A 24,876-nucleotide genomic window follows, 5' to 3' on the forward strand; every position below is an offset into this window, starting at 1 on the left:
AGGAAACCATAACGTATGACGTCAAGGATCATGGAAAGTGTCACACATGAAAGTCAAGTTGCAGAGTAAATTTACTTCTTTTATTTTGTCCTTGCAACCTTTCCCATTCTAAGTTTCTTGACAGCCAACCGTAGATTAAAGTATCCAATTCATCTTGTAAATCAATTAGCAAGATACATTGGGAGTTCAACTCATGTCAAGAGGAAAACATAACGTAAGGCGTCGGGGATCTTGGAAAATGTAATGATTGCATTTCAGTCGAACTCAGCACATTTAGTTTCTATAGAATTTAGTCCTTTGCAGGCATGTGTCCATAGATACGCTTAAATTACAATGATACGCTTAAATTACAATGACCATTACCGTTATTTCACAAACCCAAAAGGGTTCATACACCCAACCTTAGATGGTGACAACCTATGTTGAGTTTAGTAGAGAATAAATAGCATTTAACCTGAAAACATGTCGGTATTTATTGAAGACAAAAGTACAATGAAACCATACAAAGTTTTATCATGATTCAATTGTATTTAATGAGCAAATACAGACTTTAACGAGACCCCGGTCAACTCTTACTTTTACAATTCTAATTCCTAGATTTCTGACAAAGAAAATGGGTACACAAGTCGAGTCACCACTTCGTTCAGACGGATCGCAAAAGCAATGGTGATGAAGGCTGAGAAGCACGATTGAAGAAAACTCGAGTCCCACTAGATTTAGCACTTCCGTGAGCACATGTGACTAAGTCGCCTGTCCTCAGCACAAGAAACAATCCTTATACTAAACATAAAAATGGCATCTGGAAAGGGTGGGATGTCTTTTCCAAACATATTCGTTTTTGAGTGAGGTGTGGAAAAAGGGTCGGTTTCTGGAAGGATTTGTGGGGTGGGATCGCTCGCTAGAGACCATCTATCTGCGTCTTTATAGGACAGTTGTGGATAAGGAGGTACTGGTGGCCAGCTGCTATCGTCTTGACGGTGGGAGGTTGTTTTGGGACATTCAGTCCGTGGGACCCTTCCAGGATTGGGAATTGGAAGCCTTGGGTGAGCTTCTGGCTGTGTTGTATCGTCAGGAGGCGGTGGTGGTGGTGGGGGTAGTCAAGGGTTTTTCGAGGTGCATTCTTTTACAGGAGCATGACGGATACTTGAGGACCTTCCTACCCTTGGAAGTCAGTTTGGCGCACCAAGGCTCCTCTCAAGGTAGCCTTTTGTTGGACGGTGGTTCTAGGGACGATTTTGACTATTAACAAATCTGAGGAGGGGCTTATAGTCAATTGGTGTTGTATGTGCAAGGAAGATGAAGGATCAGTCATCGTATCTTGCATTGCCAGGTAGCTCGAGATTGTTGGGCTATGCTTTTAGCCCTTTTTAGTGTTTTGTGGTTCATGCTGGAGTCCCCGTGGAGCATGCTTGAGGCTTGGCCGGGGTGTGCAGTAAGGAGGCAAGTCCAAGATGCTTGAAGGGTGGTGCCCCTTTGTTTATTGTGGGGGCTCTGGCGTGAGCAAAACAGGCAGTCCTTTGATGGGGTTGAGGTTCCAGCAGGGGTGCTCAAGTTCTCTATTCTTTATACCTTATACTTTCGGGTTCAGTGTCGGAATTGTAATTCAGTGGGGGATATAGTGGCTTTTGTGGATACATTGCTTGTATAGTGACCTTCCTGGTCTAGCTTTTGTTATTGGGCTGCGCTCCCATTTCGTGTGTTCATGGTTCTCAATAAACTTACCAGCACCAAGTTGAACATAATACCCAAGAGACAAGTCAAAAATTAGTTTGGAAACATCACAAGAGTGATCATTTTAAAAGCAAGAGACTTTATTCAATGTGTAAGAGTAGAATAAGCTCCCATTCATCATATAGAACTACACTACAGGCAATTATTTGGGCGGGTAAAGTGCAACAAAAAAACCCTGCTATAAAAAAAATGTGTAAAAACACCCTGCTATTTAGTATGTGCATAAAAATCCCTATAGTTTGAAATTTTGTAGCAAATTGCCCCATGATCATCAATTTTGACCAATTCTTTTTATAAAAACCCCAAAAAAGAATTTCTAAAAATTTTGAAATCAGTATTTTCTTTTTAAAATTTTGTCTCAAGGGTATTTTAGGTATTTAAGTCTTCAAATTGAAGGATTGTCCTTATTTACTCAATTTGAAAAATGTTGGGCGCTTTTTGAACACCAAGGGGGTATCTGCACATTCTGTATATAGCAAGGGAGTTTTTGCAATTTACCCTTCTTTGGGATATTTTGAAGCCAAAGCCGAAAGTTAAGAAGGAACTTCAATTCACGCATTGATTCCATTAAAAATGTTTTCCAATACTCAAAATTTCTCTCCATCCAATCCACCAAAAAAGCAAGAAAAAACCTGAACTCCAAGAATATTTCACTCATTTAGTACCAAGTCACCCTTATAGGTCAATAAGAGAAGCAACAAACATAAAACTAAGACTGCATAAACATTTTTCAGTTCCTGAGTAGTACATAAGAAACATCTATTCTCGTTTTTGTAAGAAAGTATTCAAAAAAGAAAAAACGAAAACCTCCATTTTGTCTAATTTCATTAAAAGGATTTCTCAAATCAAGTAACTAATGTGCATACAAAATACAATAAAACGACACTCTTAAATTTATATAATCAATATTTTTCAGAATGCATGGTCCAATTATAAACAAAACCTCACTCTTGACCCTTTCATTCTATACTAATAGCAGAAACATCAATTTTTCAAAAGACGTGCGTAGTTTAGAAATAAAAGAAAATATTCCACAGGCAAAGGAGGAAAAATGAACATACCAAGTTCAGAAGTGTTGCAAGAATTTCAGGAGGAATATTTGGAGAAGAAAATGCCATTTCTAGACTTCGTACTAGCTGTCTTTGACTTGTCTCATTTAGCTGTGACCAACAGCTAACAAAACCAGCTGCAAACAACTCCCGCCCAACAAAAGGCTGCAAAAAAAAGGTCAATGCTGATTTCAAATGAAGAAAGGTACATGTAAAAAGCAGAAAAGTCGGTAACACCTGCAACTGTGCAAGCCTCGCACAGGTTCTTAAAGCTGGAGAAGGTGATTCTTTCAGAAGTTCAATGCTAAAATGCCTCATCCATTCTGCCCAATCTTCTTTTGTACTGCGTTGAGAAGCCTCCCCAGCAGTGCGTAGTCGACCATCATTAACCTGTATGACACTTGTAGAGGTCAAAGAATATGTCCACCATCTTCAATAAGTAAAAAAGATACACGAGCCAAATAAAATAATTTTGTCATTTGACACATCAAAGGCTCAAATTTCAACACCCATGTCCATAGAATTGGGGTGCTCAGAAATTGCAACCTAACACCTTGGAGATGCCACATCAAAGGAACAAATCTCAACACCCATATCCTTACATTTGGGTTGCTCATATACTTCACACCTAACTCCTTGGAGGTGTCCAACCGAAGCATTGACCAAAAACATTATTATTACACAATAAAGTCCCTGAGCAAATAACTATTATCTTCTTCTTTAAGAATGTCCATAGAAGAACACTGCCTGTGGCCTGATGTTTGTTTGTTACTTTTTGCATTTTTTTTTTTTTTTTAGAATACAGACAATGGTAAGAATCAATGATGGGACCTTTGCGCCTCGTCTCGCACTTAGGCTCCAGGTCACCTTTGCACATTAGTGGGCTTCGGGCCTTTAATAGCTATACGGGGAAACCACAAAATACTGTGCACCACATCAGAATTTAAATATACCTGATGACTTCTAAGTTGTCTGTGCACATCAGTCCCATCTTCATAACAATCATTCTCAACATCATTTAGAGGGTCACTTATAACCTCAACAGGAAGTCGTCGACTTAATCTTTGAGCAGCTGCGCTCCCAAGGATTAGTGGTTCACGTTTTTGCAAGCGTCCTTCAATTTCTTCAAATTCCTTGTGCTGAGAGTAAATTTATGTTAACAATCAAAATCTTTAGAAGAAGATATTTAACCAAATTATACAGATAACAAAAACAACCAGGAAGGAAAAAAAATACCCGCAGGCGATGCTTCAACAGAAGTTTTTGAATCGATGGGATGAAGATAGTAAAGTCCTCCCCAAGAGCATGAGCAAGACAACAAAGCGCATCAACAGCATCCTTCCTCAGCTCGTCATTTTTCCTGTAAATTAAAAGTGTAAGCAGTTAAAGCAACAAAAAAAAAAATATTAATAAATGTCGGGGGGAGAGAGAACATATGTGAAAAACTTATGAAAATAAATCTGCAAATAGTCTAACCCAGATATATTTATATATATATATATATATATATCAAAGTGGAAACTTGAGAGAAACCAAAACTGGTAGCCAACTGATATTAAGAGAACCATAAAACAAACCATTAAAACCAAATGGAAGCAATCAACAGAATCAAAGACAGATCAATGCAAATAGATTTTCAAATTATTAATGCAAGGGCTTTTAGGTTTTTACAAGAAGAAATACTTGAAGTTTAAATAATAGCCAAAGCAATATCATCAACTCTAACCATCCATCGTGAAAAAACTATATCAAGGTCCATATCACCAACTCTAACCATCCTTCATGAAAAAGCTATATCAAGGTCTACTAGGACTTCCCCCACCCTCTCAAAAAAAATAAAAAAGACTAGATATGACTGGAACTGGCAGCAAATCCGGCAAGTGGACAAATTCAAACAATGGTTTGGTTTCAGTCCACAGCTAAGAATCATTGACTCTTAAACCATAATACAATGTATCACAAGTCACCCAAAAAATCAGGCATTGGTTCACTACAGAAAATTTTGCATCAGCCATTTAAAATTTTAAAATAAGTAAGTGAGTCAACATTATAATTCAGCAGACAACTAAAAATGTTTCAACTTGATGAAGTACAAAAACCATATTTTCATTAACAACACATAAAGGGACTAGAAGACAGACATGTGCAATCATAAAAAGAAAATGTAAATATAGATAGCATGCATTTGTGTCTTTTTTTTCCCCCACTCCAGTAATCTTTTCTGTTTCCTACTTGCATGAGAATGGAACATTTAATTGGATTCTAGAAGAGCAGAGAAGTTCAAAAAAACTGAGAAGGAACTGGTGAATTTTCATGTTTCTATATAAATCAAGAGGACACGGAAACAGACCCATCCAAAACTAGCTTCAAGTGATGCACGAGAGCTGATATGTGACCAGTAACCTGATGAGGAAGAAGTAAACAAGCAAAAACCAAGGTGAAAACTGTTAATACAACTTTCAAATACATTACGCAGTTTATAAAGCGAGCAAGCATCGGTGCTTACCTGAACACAAGGGATCAATCTTGTCAGAGTTTTGATTGACGCGCGTCTTGTCTCCACAGAAGCATCCACTTTAAACAATCGAATAAGTGCAGGAAGCAGTAGATGCATGTGCTCATCCAATGTCCCTATAGTGTGAACTTGGATGAGAGTTTCCATAAAGGTTGGATATTTTCCAATGAAATGAATAAATATAAAATAAAAAAATGCACAAAATATCACAAAACCAAAGAGGGACTGACCTCCAAACACTTCAAGGGTGTGGAGAATATCACGGACGTAAGTGTAGTCATTAAACCGCTCCGCGTCACTCAGGACTTGTATACAGCATGGAAGAATGACAGGGAGATGTGTTCTGAATTCATCATTGAGCGCCAAGCAAAGTTGTTCCACTAGATGCAGAAGCTAAGATAGAAGTCCCAATGTATGAAAATTAATGAAGACAATAGGAAGCCCAAATAAAATATTGTATATGACATGCAGGTAATTGTGTCTGCAGGTAATTGTGTCCAAAAAACAAGGCATACATACCGGTGATCCATGCATGGGACGATTAGCAGCTGGTAAACTGAAGGATGACCATAACTCAGATATTAGAAGGAGCAACTCCGGTAGATATTTCCTAATATGCTGCACATGCACACCAAAATTCCATAAACAATCTCCAAAAGATTGCAAAGATTATTATTTGTGGGAGAAAAAGAAGTTCCATGACAGCTAAATATACCTGACGAACAATAGACACCAGTGTTCCAAGCTTCCACGTTATAAATTCTTTTAGACCCTCTTCACAGGTACGAACAGTGTGAAAGAGATCAGGCAAAACCTACAGACAGAAGAGGGTAGTATAGAACCCACATTTTGTTCAACCATAATACAATCAGTCTAGAACACTACACCTGCACCACGATTACCATCATAAAAAGTAATACTCAGAAATAACTTTAGGATATCATAGTTTACACCGCACTCTGAGATAGCGTGACGTTCAAACATTACAGTAGTTCTTTTATTACATCCTTAATTTACTCATCAACGATGAGGACTGATACACACAACATATGCATAATTTCAATGTGATAAGAAATGAATTTTCATTACATGACTTCAACAGGAGATCCCATTCCATACCATGATAAAGCAACTTAACAAGAAATATTGTTCCTTCAAGTTAATGATCTAAATGTACAAAACAGAATAAGATGGAATCCAACATCAATTGCAAGAACAAACTAACCTTTGGCAAGTAGTGGATGCAACCAAGACCCATGGACTAGTCTCGCAAAAAAAGAAAATGAACAAATGAATAAAATTAAAGGTTATAATATAACATAGTGATGACATTTTCAGAGAAACAAAATTATAATCCATGACATAAAACGAACCTTGAATATAAACATGAGAGAACCAACTACTTTCTGGTGGTAACTAGATAGTGAAGGATCTCTAAGAATCCGCATAAGGGAATTGATAGCAACCTGAAGTAATAGATGTATTAGTGAAACCAACATTGACAGGTGTCATATTTCAGTTTTGAACTTTTACCGTGGAATAATAATCTTCTGGTGTAGCAAAAGATGGCCAAAGATCTGTAGGCAATTCATCCAAAGAGCGAATGTGTTGACCTGTATCGCTAGCAGCACGTGTAACTTCACCATGTGATCCTGGTAAGCTTAGCTGATTGCGCTTATGTACATGGGGATCCAACGCACCCATAATGCCAAGAACCTGGAATAGAGAAACCCAACATAGTTTCAGCATAAAACAATATCCAAAAGAAAATCTACAGCAATCTAAATTGGTCTAGAAATACCTTTAAAACTTCTCGTCTAGTAGACCATGCTAGCTCACCATTTAATAACTTCAGGAGTAAGCCAAGCAACTGTGGATATGCATTATAAGGAGTTATGACATACCTGAAAAGATTGTTCAACCGAAAATTTGGTAAAATTTATATATTTGGGGTGCAATACAGGCATAAAACTAAAAATTTGATAGCATTTTGACAAAAGCGTGTCCTAAAATGAAGTTCAAACATTCTATCAGAAGCATTTTCTTTTAACAAATCACATTTTTTGTCATTTATAAAAGCCAGCTAGCATTCTAGATTGCTATTACGAAACAGCAACATACATAATTTTCCCCTGCCTTGATGCTTAATTATCAATTTGCCCAATTTCTAACAAATACCACAAGACCAACTATTTCTCTCTACCTCAGTATATATTCCTCATGTAACCTCGTCATGGGGCTATTCACCTGGCTGCAAAACCCACATGGAATTCAGGGTGTAAATTCTATACTCCCTTTGGTACTCCATTTCACTAGATTCTGAAAGTAAAGAATTTGAGGAAAAGGCAAGTGTTTTCATTTCAAATCAAAGGCGGTAAATAATTCTCCTTGCTTATCCAGCAGCCACACAAAAATCACTAATTTATATCTACAACGAACCTCAAATGAGATCATTGCTTAATGCACTGGTATACCCGGGCTCTCAAGCGGGTGAAAGCAGGTTCAAATCCTGAGAACAGAAACTTTGTATAAATAATGCCATGGTGAAAAAAAAAAAAAAAAAAAAAATGAGTATAAATAATGCCAAAGGTTAGATCGTATCTGGTCTACCCCTCCCAACACCCTCGATCAACAGGGTCAAGGACTAGATATGACTCTTTGACTGAACTTCAAATAAAAAAGGTAGACACTAAAACTTTAATATGGACATAAAGTAACTTTCATTGGCTTCCATCTACAGTTGTCCTTTGAGAGCTCTCACAAAGGTTCTCTTTTCAACTACACTTCCTTCTGGTAGGCCACCAGAATTGCATCAGTTTTATTGTTAACAAGATTAGCATCTACACCCACCCAACCCCCCCTCCCTCCTCCAAAAAAAAAAAAAAAAAGGATATTGATCCTCAACATAGAAATCAACACCTGATCATTTTGTATCAAAAATAATGTGTCCAACCTGCTCAACTCTAACTGTGAATCAAATTTACAACATAATTGAGTTCGTGGATATACATATTTGTTGGTATCCCATAGACAAAGCCACCGATAAGGATCAAATACCAAATATCCCCCTTTGCCCACCATCCATCTAATCGAATCCTCCACCTCTCCACATACACTAATCCCTAAAGTAAATCCAACAAAGCAGTCACTAGGGATCAGGTTCCCCTCCCCTTATCTTCCTTTATAATCAATATTTATTTAATTACAATAACAAAAGGTTGCCTAGATATTTTTATCCCTGAATAAAAAAAAATTCTCAAAGAATTCCAATAACAAAGGTAATAAAGTAGCGCAAAAGTACATAAATGTCTATATATATATATATATATATATATATATATATATATATATATATGTGTGCATTTGTATCTATGTATATTTGTACATGTACACATATTTATTGTTACGAAGCACAGATTAAAATGATTGGTAGGTAGTACTTTATAATGGCTAAATGGGTCTTGGGAACTTAAAAGGAGTCTCATTACCAAGGGATGCGTTCTCTGCTTCTTATGCACAAAAACTTAGAACTTCACATTTTGTGCATTGCATGATCAATCTACACTTGATATATTCCAAAATAAAACAAAACCATGCTTATATATATAGTGAACGATTTTTCTGAACTCTTTGTTCAAACTCAAGTTATGTTTGAAGCTATTTATTTAATTAGCAAAAAAGAACACGGGAAGTTCACAAATCTCTTTTTCCATCTTTGATCAATGTTATTGCAGTGGGAGTCAGCACTTTTACATAGATATAAACTGTTATTTCATGGAAGAGATAGTGCATCCAAATTGCTTCCACAAGCTGAATGAAAAATATTCTAAAAGTGAAAAAAATTACAAAAATGTCACAACAATTTACTAAAACCCCAACTTATAGAAAGCACCAAGAAGTAGTTTCTTGAGGACCCTCAACAACCAATCAATATAATTAAATGGCCAGTAAGGAAAATTAAAGGGAGGCCCGCAGGAGGGGGGTGAAGAAGCTCGATTATCAAAGTGATAAACCTACTTGGTAATATTGGAACATCAACCTCATCCAAATCAGGAAAAAATTAAGAAGTGATCTAATTCATTGAATACATTTATAATCCCATCCCCAACAACAACTGACAAACACAAAAATGGAAAAATCATGGAAAAGATTCTAAACATAGATAGAAGGCATCAAATACCCTGTACTCTGTACAACTTGACCAAGAGTTGCAACGGCCACTTCACGTTTTGCAGCAGCAGCTCCATCCAATAGAGCTTCGACAATCAACGGCATAAGTTCGGGAATGTATTGCCTCATTGCAAAACCACCCTGAACAGGAAAGGGGAGGAAAAAAAAATATACGTCACAATTAGTTTGACTGGCCAACAAGTTATGACATTCATCCAGAAAGTTGTTAAAAGAACGTCATGAAATAACTTATCATAACATAATCCACCACAAAACCAATCTTACAAGCTCATAAACCATATATAAGACAATAAGTTTTTAAAGAACAAAGAATGCAGAAAAAAGAAGAGAAAATATAGTGTAAACACCAAATTCTGTAAAGTAAATAAAAAGAAAAAAATAAAAAACAAACAATTAATGAGTAAGGGCAAAATTAAACAACCCTGTGATAGTATGAGCCTCCAAATAAAGAGAATTTGCATTACTAATCAGAATAACACCAACTACCAAAGCCTCTGCTAAAAGAATCGGCTTACAAAATACATTGCATAAATACCATTCTTCTGCCTTCTATAGACTATAAGCATTGGTAATATGTTAGCGTTGACTCACTCCCAAGCCATAACAAAAGAGAACAAACTACATATCTGATAACCATCTCAAGTGACAATACCAATGCCAATGCCAATGCCAATGCCAATCCCCCAATTATAAAATAAAAAATAAAAAGTGTATGACCCAGTATATGTCGCAGCAACATGGGGCTCAAGTACAATTACTTTGTGCCCAAGTCTAACAACACATCCTCAAACAAATACAACTCCAAGCTCAAACCAATAAGAATTTGAGAAATACATAACGGGTGGTGTTGAGTTAAGGATTCAATTCTAATGTTGAACAATAATACTAAATAAGGGAGCAAAGGACAAAACTGATAGATCCTTCTATAATCTTTTCTGCTTTTGTTCATATTTAGGGCTCACACTCAAAAGACTTTTTATAAGATGTGTGGAACCATAAAAACAAGTCAGAACATTCCAAATAGAAATCCACAGTTTATAGTGTCAACATAATAAAACCAAATATCATTCCAAAGAACACTTTTATGTCCAAAGTAAGACAACGGCGCAATTTCCATCAAAAACTTGTATAAAAAGAACAAAAAATAACCCCCAGCTTCCATCTATTTGTGGTCCAAAGGAAATAGCATCCAAGGATTTCTAAATAAAGTTAATAAACTGTTTCTACCAAGTTGCATCCATTACCACTTGTTGGAAAAAAACTCAATCATCAGTTATTTGACTAGTGTAGATGGATAAGAACTTAAATATCGTCATAATAATTTCATTGGACCTTCAAATCTAATATGCAGCCCAAATTGATATAGCCATGTCTAAAAATTCGAAGTAGGTCCCGTCAATTTGCTATTCCGCTATATCTAGGACCATAAATTTGAATTTAGCACCAAAGCTAATTAATCTCAACTGCACTACATAGTTCATCAAACACATAGAAGACACAACCCTTTCGACCAAACTAAGAAGATGAAGAAGAAGAGTTTATGGTGCACGTGCAAAGTATATGTAATATATATATATATATATATATATATGAGAGAGAGAGAGAGAGAGAGAGAGAGAGAGAGAGAGAGAGAGAGAACGGTGAAAGCTTCTTTAATAGTTTATTCAAATTTCTTTAGTAAAATCCAACTTTTCACCTTTAAGGACAATTTAAATGCATTGTGAAATCGTTACAACAAATGAGAAACATCCAAAAACTCATCCTAACCAATACATTAACATATTGGACCCACATACCATCCTTAAAATTATCACAACTTTGGAAACGAAAGCAATATATGTATTAGAAGAAAAGAAAAAATATAGTTTATGAAATGAAATCTGCATGACAAGTCATCCATCTGCAGGTCCACATAAAATAACCTTCCAGGACTTTGAATGCAAAGGGCACCAAATTATTTCAAAGTTGCACTACAGCTACAATATAATCTTACAATATAAAAATATATATGCATATAAACAGCTGAGAAAATCAAGATCAAATCATTAAGGATTTATTAAGTGAATTGTCAGTGGCCCTATTTGGGATTCAATGGGTCATGTCAAGATCAGCGATAGATACGTGTAGACTTCGGCAAAAGCAAGGATTCTCAAGGAACATTTGAAATGACTCTCGAGGAGAAACGTTGAGTCCTTATGTTAAAGAAGGCTATGTTTAGTTCATTACAAATGACTCTCGAGGCACATTTTCTTTGTACTTTTTTTATTTTTTTCCTATACACTTTCAGGCAATGAGTTGTAGGTAAGGGGTTAGACCTCCCTCTCATATACTGCACATGTACTTGACTGGCACCATCCTAGACACTCTTCCGTGATACTTTTTTATTTGTGTGTGTGTGTGTGAGAGAGAGAGAGAGAGAGAAACCAATGGATAGCTGCATTGAGACAGTCCGTAGATGGTACAATTCTATAAATATTCTCATATTATTGAAAATGGGATCAATAAATGTCATTTGGTTTCACAATTGTAAAAATGCAATTTAAAAAACCAAAGAATCACTTATATTATAAGATATAAAAGTTGGGTAAACGTTGATTTCCTATTATTAGAAATCCCAATGGTGAGAATGTGTGTATGAGTCAGTGAGCCATTTGTGCAAGGTCAATATCCTGCCTGCTTATCCCAGGACCAACACGAAGTAATGGGAGAAAGCCCAACGATGATTGGCACTAGACAAATTGCAAGTTGCAACACATCTTATATGCTAAAAAACAACCATATAGAACACATTGAGCACATCCAAACACCCAGAAAGAAGCACTGCATGTGGATACAATTAGAAAAGAATTTCACCCACCACTCTGGCAAGATCCCCAACAGTCACAAGAACCCCACTAATTATGGCACTATTAGCGTTCACCCCAGTTCCCTCATTAAGCTTTGCCACAAGTGCCTGAAATAAAAGATACACTATATGAATGATGGTAAATTAGTAAGCTAATTAAATTTAAAAAGAATAATTAACCTTGTGTATTGGAGCAATATAAGGAAGTATTAGTCGTTCACAATTGCGAATTAAGCAGCCCAGCAACTTAGCACTATCTTCTCTGCATTTGCTGTCTGCACTGCTGACAAGTAAAGTCAATATCTGAAGCGTTAAAGACATTAAAAGGTATAAGATCTCAGCAATATAATATCCTATTATTAGTATGTAAAAACTGTCCAGAAGATATCATTAGCTAGAACCCTTTAACCCTACCTTTGTTTTAGATATGTTAACAACTGAATAAGATGGCGACGAAGAGCCGGAAGAACATATGCAGGATTCTTTTCAGATAATCTTCCAGCCACTGAAATTGCATACTCCCTAACTTCAAAATCCTATAAGAAGAGAGCACAAGGCAATGGAGAAAGTGAGCGCATTGGAAAAATGAACTTTTCATGATTTAGCAAAATCTTAATGTTATGTAGGGACGATCACATGATGCAATGGCATAATAGCTAATTCAGACATACTAAAGCTGAAATTCATGTCTGTTTACCCAATCTAACCCTTGCACCAGGAATTGACACCCAGATTGACAAGACGATCACTAGGTAATTTCTTTTTTTATATTCAACAAGTGCAATGCATTGGAGTAACAAAATTGGATAAAGAATCAAGTGCTTTAACACTTCCTCCTACGGCGACTAAAGTGTGTATCTCACAAAACAGGGATGTACATATTTACTGACACCCAATAAGAACATACAAAACCCATTTGTGAGAAAGCTACTCCAATAAGCTATGCAAATTCCACACATCGACAAAATATCCACATATTAATTCAAACATAACATTAAAAGGAACAAATATATATACACGCACACTCCATTCGCTGAAGTGTGTATCATTCCCTGCAAAAAGACATAATAGAAGCGGCTTCGTGAGTAACAACTATAGTACAATACTGAACAAGTCTTTCTTCACCTGGGCAATTGTGCTGGAAATGCAATCAAGCAATTGTTATTTTCTCTTTTATAAATAAGCAAAACAAATATTAAAAAAAATTAATAATAGACAATCAAAAAGCATCGAGAATTACTAAATGTGATACTAAATTAAAGACCAGCATTTAGACTTTTATATTGAGGTAACCAGCTAAAACATGTATTGAAAGCCTAAGTCATAAAGGTACGTTAATCGAGGGTGTCAAACGGGGTGGACGACTATATACAGATCTAACTGCCATTATTTGTACAAAGTGGCTTCTCTCAAGACTCAAAACCATGTCATCATGCTTGACAGATCGAGCATTTAACAAGTGAAACAAGCAATGACCCCAATAATATCAACTTTTATATTGAGGTAACCAGCTAAATTGGTTACAAACAAAAAACATGCTACCTCTGTCCCATATTAGTAGTCCATCTTTCCCATTTAGGATGTCCCAAATTAGTTGTCCCCTTAGAAAAGTGAAAGCAAATAAATGTTATCTCACCATCATTGCCCTTAGGTTTTCAAAAAATTTCCAACTTGGTAATATACATATTTAAACTAAAAAGATAAGGTTGGTAATTTTAAAAGGGGGCAATGCATTACTTGCATATCTAATGCATTGTCCCCTTAAAAATTCTAATTCTAAACATGGACATCTAATATGGGACGGAGGGAGTACTCTTGTTTCTCAACACGTATTTCAAAAACAATCTGCTATTTAATACTTTAATTTAGTTAGAAGGATACTCCTGAGAAAACTTTTAGAGAATACCAAATTTAAGTGTACTTTTAAGAGAGAGTCTTTACCAAATACCATTTTTCATTCCCATATCATCTTGATTACCACAATAGGTGTATTGGTTCCCTGACTAAGCATTCCTCCCCCTAAACAAGCCTTCGCACAAAATAATAAATGGCAAATCACATCATGCTCAATTCTTCATTTTTCATAACGATAAATTAATCAGATTCAATGTAATAATAACATAATCAAATTCAACTAACTCTGTATTTACCAAAAAAATAAAAATATATATATAGAAGCCATGGCTTGATGCAATGGTAAAAACTCAGGTTGTCAAGATTGAGAACTCAAGTTCGAGCATGACGCACTGAGACACATTATGCTAAAGTTTAGGTGACATAGATCCGAACAGAAATGAACTATAAGAATTTATAATGGAAATAAACAATATCAATTTATATAAGGAATATCAACACAGCATTTGCCGTGCACTACAGAAACATTATTGGACTAAATAGTATTATTAGTAAAACTGACTCTCAAAAAAGTGAATATTCTATACTAATACATATAGCATTCATGAATTACCTAGAGGTGTCTATATCTATGGAGAATTCTATAAATTTGATGTGGCATAGCAAAGGACAAGGTAGTAACTGCATCGTCACTCTCACTGCAGGCGTTGGCAGTGGCAAAGATAATGGTGTTGCTATAGCAGTGACAATGGTGGCAGTTACAGGTGCATTGACTCCAGCTGTGATTGTCCAGAACATACTTAACTTTGCACATTGCGGATAGCAATGAGTTTTACACACTTCAAACTTGTCATTTACACTTCTTCTCCAATCCTTTTCAACTGAAGTTGGGAAAATTCATTGCTAACAAAACTCTAGAAAGAAAGATCAATTATACAATCAGAATTGCAATCAATGGAGTTATGAAAACCCATCCTTGGTTTTTGTTACAAGAACTTTGTTCTTATTCTCACGAAACCTCATCCCTATTCCCTCGGCCCCGACAATCATCAGACCCCAAGTAATTGTTCAAAACGGTTTCAAATATTTGATTAGGAATAAAAATGATCAATTATTAATTCATGTACTCTTTTTCTATATCACGACAAATTCGCACCTCATCATTCAAAGCAGCAAATATTGCACTCAAACTATCAGCCTGTGCAAGAAAATTATCAAAGCCTCCATTCCCATGCAGAGAAGAAAAGATTGAATGTCGAACAGTAACATCAGCATCTGCCACAGCTGCAATAAGAAGCTTTTCCACAATCTGCACGAAGAGCAAAATCAGTGAAAAATCTACCTACCATATATAAACATCAATGAAAAATCTGACACACTGCAATTTCCATAGATTTAGAAACACATCATCACCCTTGTTTAAATTTAAAGCAGCTTGATCTAAGCCTCGCAAACCATCAAACAAAGGAGTAAAAATATGGAGAGCACATTTTACATGCAATGTCAGCAAGCACAAAAAAACACAAAAAAAAAAAAAAAAAACAAAACAAAAAAAAAAAAACAAAAGAAGAAAGAAAAAATCACTTGCCGACAAGGATAGATAAAGACCAGAAAGAATACAGATAAAGACCAGAAAGAATACAGATAAAATCACTGAAAGAAACAAGAAGGACCAAAAGTGAATGACAATCCATATTGTTATCAGGGGCTTATTTGCTATTACTAATATATTGTTGGGGCTTATATGTAATTTCTGAAACTCGTCATCATAAATAGAATGTGATGGAAGGATGAAAGTATTCATTCATTCTCTCTATCTTTCCCCATCTCTCTCTCTCTCTCTCTCATCTGCTTTCTTCTCTTTTTCTTCTTCTTTATCACCTACTCTTGATTTGATTATATTTTAAAGTCAACATGATATCAGAGGATGGTTTGTAAAGCTCTAAGTGTGTAGTTGAAACCCTAGGGCAAGTTTGTGAAAACCCTAGTGGGTGTGAAGGGTTTTGAAGAGATTCCAAGATGGGATTTATTTGCAAGGAAGTAGTGTTAATCACATCCACACGTACCGTCGAAAAAAATATTTTGGACCTGTTTTTTATCTATTGCAGTCTCGATTGGTGTTTTTTTTGTGTTCACGGGGTTCTGCAACATAGGCTATTTCTTCGTCGTTCGCGATTCTGGTATGGTCTACTTTGTTGCTTTCTAGGGTTTGTGTGGTGACTGGTGACTTTGTGGTCGCTTTTTATGCATCTTAGAAGACGGTAATCTTTCTAATTGAAGTTTGTGTGTTAGAGAGGTGGTTCTCTGCGTATTTTGTTGCTGCTTTTGTTTCTGAGGATTATATACCCAGAAACTGTTTGTTAAAATGTCTAGCTCAGAGGTGACTTCAAATGAAGCTAGGTCTTCTCCTAGTCTGACTCCAGTGTAGTAATCACCATCCAGGCCTTTGTACTACGACTGTAAGGCTAGATGAGACGAACTATATGGAGTGGGCTCAATCTGCTCGTATGCATATCACTGGTCATAGGATGATCGACCGTATCGAAGGGACTGTCACGTATCTCCCCAAGAGCGATCCTGAATTCAAAGAGTGGAATGCAAATAATGCACTAGTTATGAGGTGGTTATTGCAGTCAATGCTGCCACATATCAGCAAAGGGTTTCTGTTTGTGAAAACAACTAAAGAGCTATGGACGGCTATGTCTAGTCCTCCTAACACTAATGATTTGCAGCAAGGAAAGCAACAATTGTCTACACTAGGAAGACAAAACAAGTTATTGACTCAACCCAGGACCAAGAAGTCTCCCTCGATCCAGATAATTCCTTAGTTGACATTGATACTCTTGATTCTTTTCCCAATAGCATTCATGTTGATCTTGATGTCCCTATTGCCTATCATAAGGGTGTTCGTAGTTGTACAAAACATCCCATATCTCAGTTTGTATCCTATGATGCCTTATCTCCAACATATCGTGCTTTCACTTCATATATCTCCTCTGTATCTATTCCTTCTAGTGTTTCAAATGCTCTCAGTCAAACTCCATGGAAGAAAGCTATGCTTAAAGAAATGAAGGCCCGAGAAGAATGGTACTTGGGATATTGTTCCATTACCTAGGGGTAAGAAACAAGTAGGCTGCAAATGGGTACAGTAAAGCATCATGCAGACGGGACAATTGAGAAATATAAAGCTCAATTAGTTGCAAAGGGCTTCACTCAGACCTATGGAATTGATTATCTGAAAACATTTGCTCCAGTTGCCAAGATGAACTCTATGTGTATTCTTCTTTCTTTGGCAACTAATTTGAATTGGCCCTTACATCAGCTCGATGTAAAGAATGCTTTGGAGGAAGAGGTGTATATGACTATGCCACCAGGGTTTAAGCTGGCCAATTGTCAGAATTTAGTGTGCAAGCTAAATAAGGCATTGTATGGGTTAAAGCAGTCGCCACGTGCTTGGTTTGAGAGGTTCAGCACTACTGTGAAAAGAGTAAGGTACACACAGAGCCAGGCAGATCATACTCTCTTCATCAAGAAGCACCAGGGTTGCACCACTACCCTTATTGTATATGTTGATGATATTGTTATCACTGAAAATGATCCAGAAGAGATTCGTCGAATGCTGTCATTCTTGGGGACTAAGTTTGAGGTTAAAGACCTCAGATCATTGAGATACTTTCTTGGCATTGAGGTGTGCAGATCAAAGAAAGGAGTGTTCATTTCTCAACGAAAGTATGTGTTAGATTTGTTGCTTGAAACAGGCATGCTTGGAGCTAGACCTATTAATATTCCCATTGAGTAGAACCATAGGCTTAATGATGTAGATAGAGACCCATTAAATGATGTGGCAAGATTTTAGCGATGGGTTGGGAGACTGATTTACTTATCTCTCACGCGCCCAGATATTGCCTACATTATTAGCATGATTAGTCAGTTTATGTATGTTACACGTACACCTCACCTTGAGGTAGCTCATCATGTTCTTCGCTACCTCAAGGGTTCACCTGGTAAGGGGATATTGTTTAGCAGTCATGGTCACTTGTGTGTTGAAGTATAGATGCTGATTGGGCAGGGTTTGTAACAGATCGACGATCTACTTCAGGATATTACACATTTGTTGGAGATAATCTTGTTTCATGGCGAAGCAAGAAACAATCTATAATAGCTAGGTCTAGTGCAGAGGCTGAGTTCAGATCCATGGCACATTAAGTTTGAGAGTTGTTATGGCTACATACGATGTTGGGTCAGTTGGGTTATCCTGTTCGTTAGTCAATGAAGTTGTATTGTGACAAGAAGACAGCTATTAGCATTGCCCACAATCCAGTTTAACATGACAAGACAAAGCATATTGAAGTCGATCAACACTTCATCAAGAAAAAACTTCGTCTTGGGCTGATGTGTACTCCATACGTCAACACACATGATTAGGTTGCTGATGTTTTGACTAAGGGTGTGAGCAAGACTTGCTTGCAAAATATGTTAGTTAAGCTGGGCATGATAGATATCTTTGCACAAGCTTGAGGGGGAGTGTTGTCAGGGCCTTATTTGTTATTACTTATATAATGTTGGGGTTTATGTGTAATTTCTGAAACTTGTTATTATAAATAGAATGTGTTGGAAGGATGAAAGTATTCTTTCATTCTTTCTCTCTTTCCCCATGCTCTCTCTCACTTTTTCTCTCATCAGCTTTCTTCTCTTTTTCTTCTTCTTCATCACTTACTTTTGATTTGATTATATCTTAAAGTCAACACATGTACCAGAAGAAAATCCATAAATCTCAAAAATATTCAAATGTTCTTGAAGCTAGAAAGCAACCATTCCCAGTTAATAGTATTAACAGCATTTTGAAATAAGCCAATACCTAAAACTCAAGAACAACCTATGGATTTAAACAATGATTCACATGTTGATAGCAATATGCAACAAAATAACACTTAGAGAAAATTATGAGTCCAAAGACAAGCAATTGGCTTGTTCCAGAATTTGACAAGAAAGTCTAGAAAAAGTTGTGGGAATAGACTTAACCCCGCCACTTATCCATCTAGAATTTAAATTTAATGGATCACTAAAAAGAGGTTATATAATCATCCCATTGTTGCAATCTAAACTACAAAGGGAATGATGATTCTTACCATTCTCATGGTTTGGATCCCACCAATTTTCTTGAAGACACAACCATACCACCTAAATCTACTTTCTCTTGTTTTATTGCTAATGGACGCCACTCCTAGTTTTCCCCACATGTTGATTATTAAGCCTATCTTTTCCCGTCATTCCAATCATCCAATTTAACATTCTCATTAACGCCCGATATTCCGCTCCATATAATATAGTCAGTCAATAACCGTCCTGTAAAATTTTCCTTTTAACTAATTAGGTAATTGTTCTCACATCATCAATGGAGATTTTGGAAAGAGTTGCATAATCCTGCCACCTAAACAAGAGTGATCCTTTTTCCACTTGGCGAGTCCTGTTGAAACCTTCTCAAACATGGGCACCAAGTAGATCACAAAAAGAAGATTTCCCCGAGTACAAGACCAAAATACTTCATGGCCAATCACTGGTGCAAAGAAACATAACATTAATTTATGCATGATCAACAAAGATGCTGACAACAAAAAATTTATGCCTATAAATTCTAGAACACCCATTCTATCAAATATTTCTACGATTCTAATGAAATTATGGTTTTTAGAAATGTTCAAAATAAAATAAAACATTATCCTAAAAAAAAAAAAAGACACTTTATTTCATTCCCTATGCATCCCTCAACAGATGAAGCCTCACACCCCGCCCCCCCCCCAAAAAAAAAAAAATGCACAACTACGCAAGTCAAAAAAAAATTAATCCTAACCATTAATTAAGAATTTTTCAGTGAAGGATAAAGAACTGTTTATCAATATCTCCAAAACCTTTCCTATCAATCAAATAATGCAAAAATAAATTAAATAAAAAACCCCAAATGACCATATGCCTTCTCAATGTATACCTTGAGCACCACGCCTTCGTTATTGTGGTTCTTGTAATCTTCTACCACTTCATTATCAATGACCAAAACCCAAATTTGTCTACAACTAACAAAGGCCAAATAGCCAAGGAGATAGTTTCATCAAGGTCATCTTTAACAAATAAGAAGGAACCTTAGAAATGATTCCGCCATTAATGGATATGATACCTTTAGTACTCATCATCACTCATCAAACTATATCCATTGGAACCAAAGCAATTAAACTAAAACTAATGGCTCCACTTATGGTTCCTTTCGCATGAAACTCCCAAAAAACCCTCGAAAATCCTCTCACACAGTCTTCCAACAATCTTCAGAAAAACAATGGCAAAGTTGTCAGAACCATACATGCTCAAACCTTCAGAAGCTACATAATAGGCACATTGGGAGCATTTGTGTAATGATTCCAACATTTACAACGAGTAAAATAAAAATATAAATACAAAATTTAACTAAAAAGGCAATTGTAGAAGTTCCATTTCCTTAATATTGTTTTGACTCATGGGGATCCTTTAGAACCTAAAGTTGAAAGCAGAAAACGCATTCTCCTCTTGACAATGAAAGAGTGATAATGCAGTTCAGTACTTCATTCTGAATAATTTAACTGATTATCCAATTAAGTGCAGTTGATAAGCAATTTAGATATCACTTAATAGAATAAAGTCCACTTAGAATGAGTTGATGTCTTAAGTGATAGAGACTTCACTTATCACTGAACACTTAAAATTCAAACAAGTATCAAGGAAGTTCTCAAATTACAATTAGCATTTTAAATGCAGATTTTAGACAGTGTGATACTCCCTTTGGAACCCAATCCTAGTGCATTTTTTAAGTAAAAATCCAGACATGAGCCCCATTAACGTCTCCAATCTGAACCAACCCAAATTCAAATCTCATAGTAATTCCCATTGATCTGCGTGATTTATGTGGAGAGAGGAGGGGGGGGGTGGGGAGGTTTGATTACAGATATTCAAAGTAAAAGCTACAATAGCATAAACTACAAGGATTGGCTCAAGTGGATAAGAACTTGGCAACGATGCCTCGTGAAGCATTAGGTCTAAGCCAGAAGTAACTACTTTGTGCGAAATAGAACTAGGTGCATAGTTTGCGTCAAAAAAAGATATATAAAGGCTATAAAGCTACATTTATTTGACGCTGCAAATGAAAAAAGAGTCGATAAAAGCCAGAAGAAAAAACAAACAAACAAATATGTGACAGCAGTTGGATCAATTTTTTAATAAAGAAAACCTCCTCAACAAGACGTCGGCGCTTTCCCCCAGTTCGAGACCTACTAGAAGTAAACTGTGTGCATGCCACACCAGAGAAGGAATTTGCAATCAATCTACAGCAACACAGGGCAGCATCTTTTCGTGTAGCTCCATCCTCATCCTCCAAATATACTACAACTGATTCCCTTGCAAACTCGAGTAGATCGTGGCCCTAAAAGAAATAATAGCTTAGCATTGAAATGAGAATGAAAACTAAGAAACAAACTAGACTGTAGAACTAAACAAACCTTGAAATTAAATCGCGCAAGAGTTTGCAAAGCGAGTTGCACTAAAGCAGAACCACTAGGTTCTGAGACTTGCTGGATGGAACTCGCCATATTTCCTCGACTCGCGGCAATAGATGGCCTTGCCTGGGCATAATGGGATCTTGAAAGAACCAATGAAATGCATTCAAGCAACCGCTCTTGAATAGTTGGCAGCAAAGATGGAATACTGAAATATTAACAATTATTATAAGTCAAAATCTCACAGAAACGTGTTTGATAGAAGTGTTCGTGTATGCTCTATTATACCTAGCAGTTATTTGCTCAAGGGATTCTACTAGTGTAGAGGAAAGGCCAGTAGAGAACATAGCATCCAAAAGACTGCGGACATGAGGTTCCATAGGAGGCCCCATGGCTTTCGCAATGCTTCCAACACAAGCCAAAGCTTCAAGCGAGGGTTTAGCTCTACGAGGAGCAATCTACAAATCAAAAAGACGCCATGTTTATTAGATGGATTGCCACGAGTCAACTAAATATCTAAACCACAAAAATGCAACAGGGAGAAAAGCAGAAACTGTGGCAAGAACACCAGTCCTAGCTGATAGCCTAGATAACATACTGCATCACGTAAGTGAGATGTTATTGTCGGCAAATAGTTGATAAGTTCACCATCCAAAGCACCAGCCATCTCTCCAAGAGCAATGAACCCACTGGCACGTTCGGCATGTATTTTAAGAACCGCAAGAATATGATTCATGCATATCTGTAAAATAGAAATCATTTTGTAAGCACGATATAGGGCAACCAGCAGTGAAGGTAAGTGATCTTTAATCAGACACATTCTCTAATGAGATACAATTGCCTATAAAAGAGAAAGGAAAGATCAAAACCTCTAAGTAGTTTGTAACAAAGCGATCCCGCAAGAAATGAGCAATGCGAGGTAGAAGCGTAGTTATGCTAAGACGAACAAGCCGGTCCCGGTGCTCTAGGTATCTGAGAACAATTTCTGCAACTTCTCTGTACCTTGACATCATAAACTCACCCGTATTCCTGCCAGTTGAAACTCAAATGAGAACTAATTATGAAGCAAAGGAGCAGCAGATAGAGGGCAGTGTTAATATTTCAAAGATGCACAACAAAATAGAATATTCTAATCAACTATGTTACCATCGTGCCGTGGTCCATACTATTATTGTTGACAATACATTAAAAGGAAACAATTTAGCATAAAACCAAGCTGGAAAGGCACACATGTAATTCCATCATCATATGGTATTTCTGTGATGTTTTTCGTCCAACATGTTGAGGATGATGACTTATCAACAAAAAATAATTGGTTAGAGTATGATGCATGGAAGACATGGAATCCATAAGAGAATCTCATAATATGAAGGGTACTCTGGTGGTAAAATAAAACCTCTACTAGAGAAACCCATTAGCAGTGACTTGTTTTAGTCTTTCCAAGAAAATAAGTGATACAAATGAAAGTCTGAAGGCATCCTAAAAAATTCCATGAACTTGGTGCTTGGAGAAAACCATCAAAATTTTCACAAGCAGAACCTATTATCATATAGCTCAACCATGATCACAATTTAATCCCATGGCATCCAAGCTTCCACTAAATATTTGCATCAGATGGCCAATAAAAAAGCTCAACGGAAGATGAAGCATTCACAGATACATTGTTATGGTCTAAACTTCATAAAAAAGATCTTCCTTGTAAAACTAGAATGTAATCAGGATAAGTTCAGAACCTACCCCAGAATATCAGGAAAGCAACCAATAAATAATCACCCAAATGATGGACTAGTTCCTCTTACTTCGTTATCATAATACTTCTTTGACTCGCTTTTTATTGACTGCTACAAAATTCTAAAATAAAACTCCCTCCTTCCCAATTAAACGTCTCTTTTCGGGAATCTAAATTTTTAAGAGGATGGGTTTTAATATTTTTTTATTGTATTGGTAGTGAATGAATTACCAAATATGTCCATAGTAGGTCCACAGGATGTGATGGTTTACCTTTTATAAGTTCAATGCAAGAAGGTAAAATTGGTAATGTTACCAAAAATAGTACTTTGACTTTTCAAATGGGACATTTAATTTGGGACAGCCAAAATGGAAAGGTGGACATTTAATTTGGGATAGAGGGAGTATATATGTGAGGAGTTGAAAGCTTGTCGCCATGTAACTTGGAAAAAAGACCTAAAATTATTCATCATACGAGTTGCTAAAAGTTTGTTCCCAAAAACACTAGTAAGCAAGAAATATAAAATAGAAAAAACCAAGGTAGGAAACCAAAGAATATGCCATTTCAAAGTCCCCTAATAATCGCAAAACCAACTTTCATCCAACCTTAAAAGCTCCCCAACTGCAAGTAGAGAACCATGTATGCTGTGAACAGGAGCATTTCTACCCAATCCATCTTGTGTAGCCTCAAACATCCGGTAATACCTGTCAAAAGGACAATAAAAAAATAAATGATCCCTAATGTACCAACTAAAAGCATAAAATGCATCACAATAAGCATTAAGAAATTTTAACTGCAATAGCCAACTAGACTTTCTCTAAAGCAAAACCATAACAGATAAAAAAATAAATAAATAAAGCATCAGTAGAAGAGTACCAGAACGTAAATTTGGTTTTTTTATTGGAATTAGCAAGGAATTAAAATTTTACATGACTTAGCTGATAGAAATGGACTCACAGCTGCAACCGCAACTGACTAGGTCAGACATCAAGGTGACTAAGATAGTGGCATGGCTCGGATGAAACAGCCGCGATGGCAATGTTTCAGCCACCACAGCTATATTGATCTGCTTATTTCCCAATTTTTCACATTTCTCTCAACCTCCAAACAGCCTCTAAACACGTCAAATAACTTGAATCTATGAATCCAAAAGTACAAGATTCGGCTGTAGATTTACATAAAAGCCTTCTGATTTTCCAAATAATCGGTATATGTAATCTTTGGTTTCTTTTTTCCAAAAATGGCACACAGCATGACCCATCCATCTCTAGTTCATACAAAACCTCAGCCCTCTTGCATATATAACACCAATTGACAATTATCTGCCGCCTCCTCCTCATTGTTTGGATTGTGATAATTATATTAGAATATCTACAAGATGATTGGGTGGTAAACTCCAAAGGAAGAGATAGGTATCTACCTCGCCTTAACTAGGATTGTTATCA

General features: G+C 36.4%; 1 protein-coding gene across 2 annotated transcripts in view; it reads right to left on the reverse strand.

Moving 5' to 3' along the window:
* Positions 1 to 24,876, reverse strand: part of LOC132300130 (serine/threonine-protein kinase TOR-like) — an 85,833-nt gene that overhangs the window by 55,121 nt on the left and 5,836 nt on the right. Inside the window, exons 5-28 of one of the 2 annotated variants that reach the window (XM_059797094.1) lie at positions 24,037 to 24,135; positions 22,572 to 22,731; positions 22,301 to 22,444; positions 21,991 to 22,160; positions 21,706 to 21,910; positions 21,438 to 21,629; positions 15,342 to 15,494; positions 12,746 to 12,867; positions 12,512 to 12,611; positions 12,344 to 12,439; positions 9,476 to 9,606; positions 7,097 to 7,199; positions 6,829 to 7,011; positions 6,669 to 6,761; positions 6,521 to 6,556; positions 6,011 to 6,109; positions 5,815 to 5,913; positions 5,526 to 5,688; positions 5,287 to 5,411; positions 5,131 to 5,183; positions 4,017 to 4,140; positions 3,734 to 3,919; positions 3,018 to 3,170; positions 2,793 to 2,945 (exon numbers count right to left, since the gene is read on the reverse strand). In XM_059797094.1, coding sequence (XP_059653077.1) covers positions 2,793 to 2,945; positions 3,018 to 3,170; positions 3,734 to 3,919; positions 4,017 to 4,140; positions 5,131 to 5,183; positions 5,287 to 5,411; positions 5,526 to 5,688; positions 5,815 to 5,913; positions 6,011 to 6,109; positions 6,521 to 6,556; positions 6,669 to 6,761; positions 6,829 to 7,011; positions 7,097 to 7,199; positions 9,476 to 9,606; positions 12,344 to 12,439; positions 12,512 to 12,611; positions 12,746 to 12,867; positions 15,342 to 15,494; positions 21,438 to 21,629; positions 21,706 to 21,910; positions 21,991 to 22,160; positions 22,301 to 22,444; positions 22,572 to 22,731; positions 24,037 to 24,135 — 3,142 coding nt within the window. Of the gene's footprint in view, positions 1 to 2,792; positions 2,946 to 3,017; positions 3,171 to 3,733; positions 3,920 to 4,016; positions 4,141 to 5,130; positions 5,184 to 5,286; positions 5,412 to 5,525; positions 5,689 to 5,814; positions 5,914 to 6,010; positions 6,110 to 6,520; positions 6,557 to 6,668; positions 6,762 to 6,828; positions 7,012 to 7,096; positions 7,200 to 9,475; positions 9,607 to 12,343; positions 12,440 to 12,511; positions 12,615 to 12,745; positions 12,868 to 15,341; positions 15,495 to 21,437; positions 21,630 to 21,705; positions 21,911 to 21,990; positions 22,161 to 22,300; positions 22,445 to 22,571; positions 22,732 to 24,036; positions 24,136 to 24,876 lie in introns of both variants that reach the window. The other variant, XM_059797093.1, reaches the window with a different exon arrangement.

Source organism: Cornus florida, unplaced genomic scaffold, assembly GCF_030987335.1.
Source record: "Cornus florida cultivar Cherokee Brave unplaced genomic scaffold, ASM3098733v1 CherokeeBrave_3.0.0_Hap2_Chr03, whole genome shotgun sequence".
Lineage (NCBI taxonomy): Eukaryota > Viridiplantae > Streptophyta > Magnoliopsida > Cornales > Cornaceae > Cornus > Cornus florida.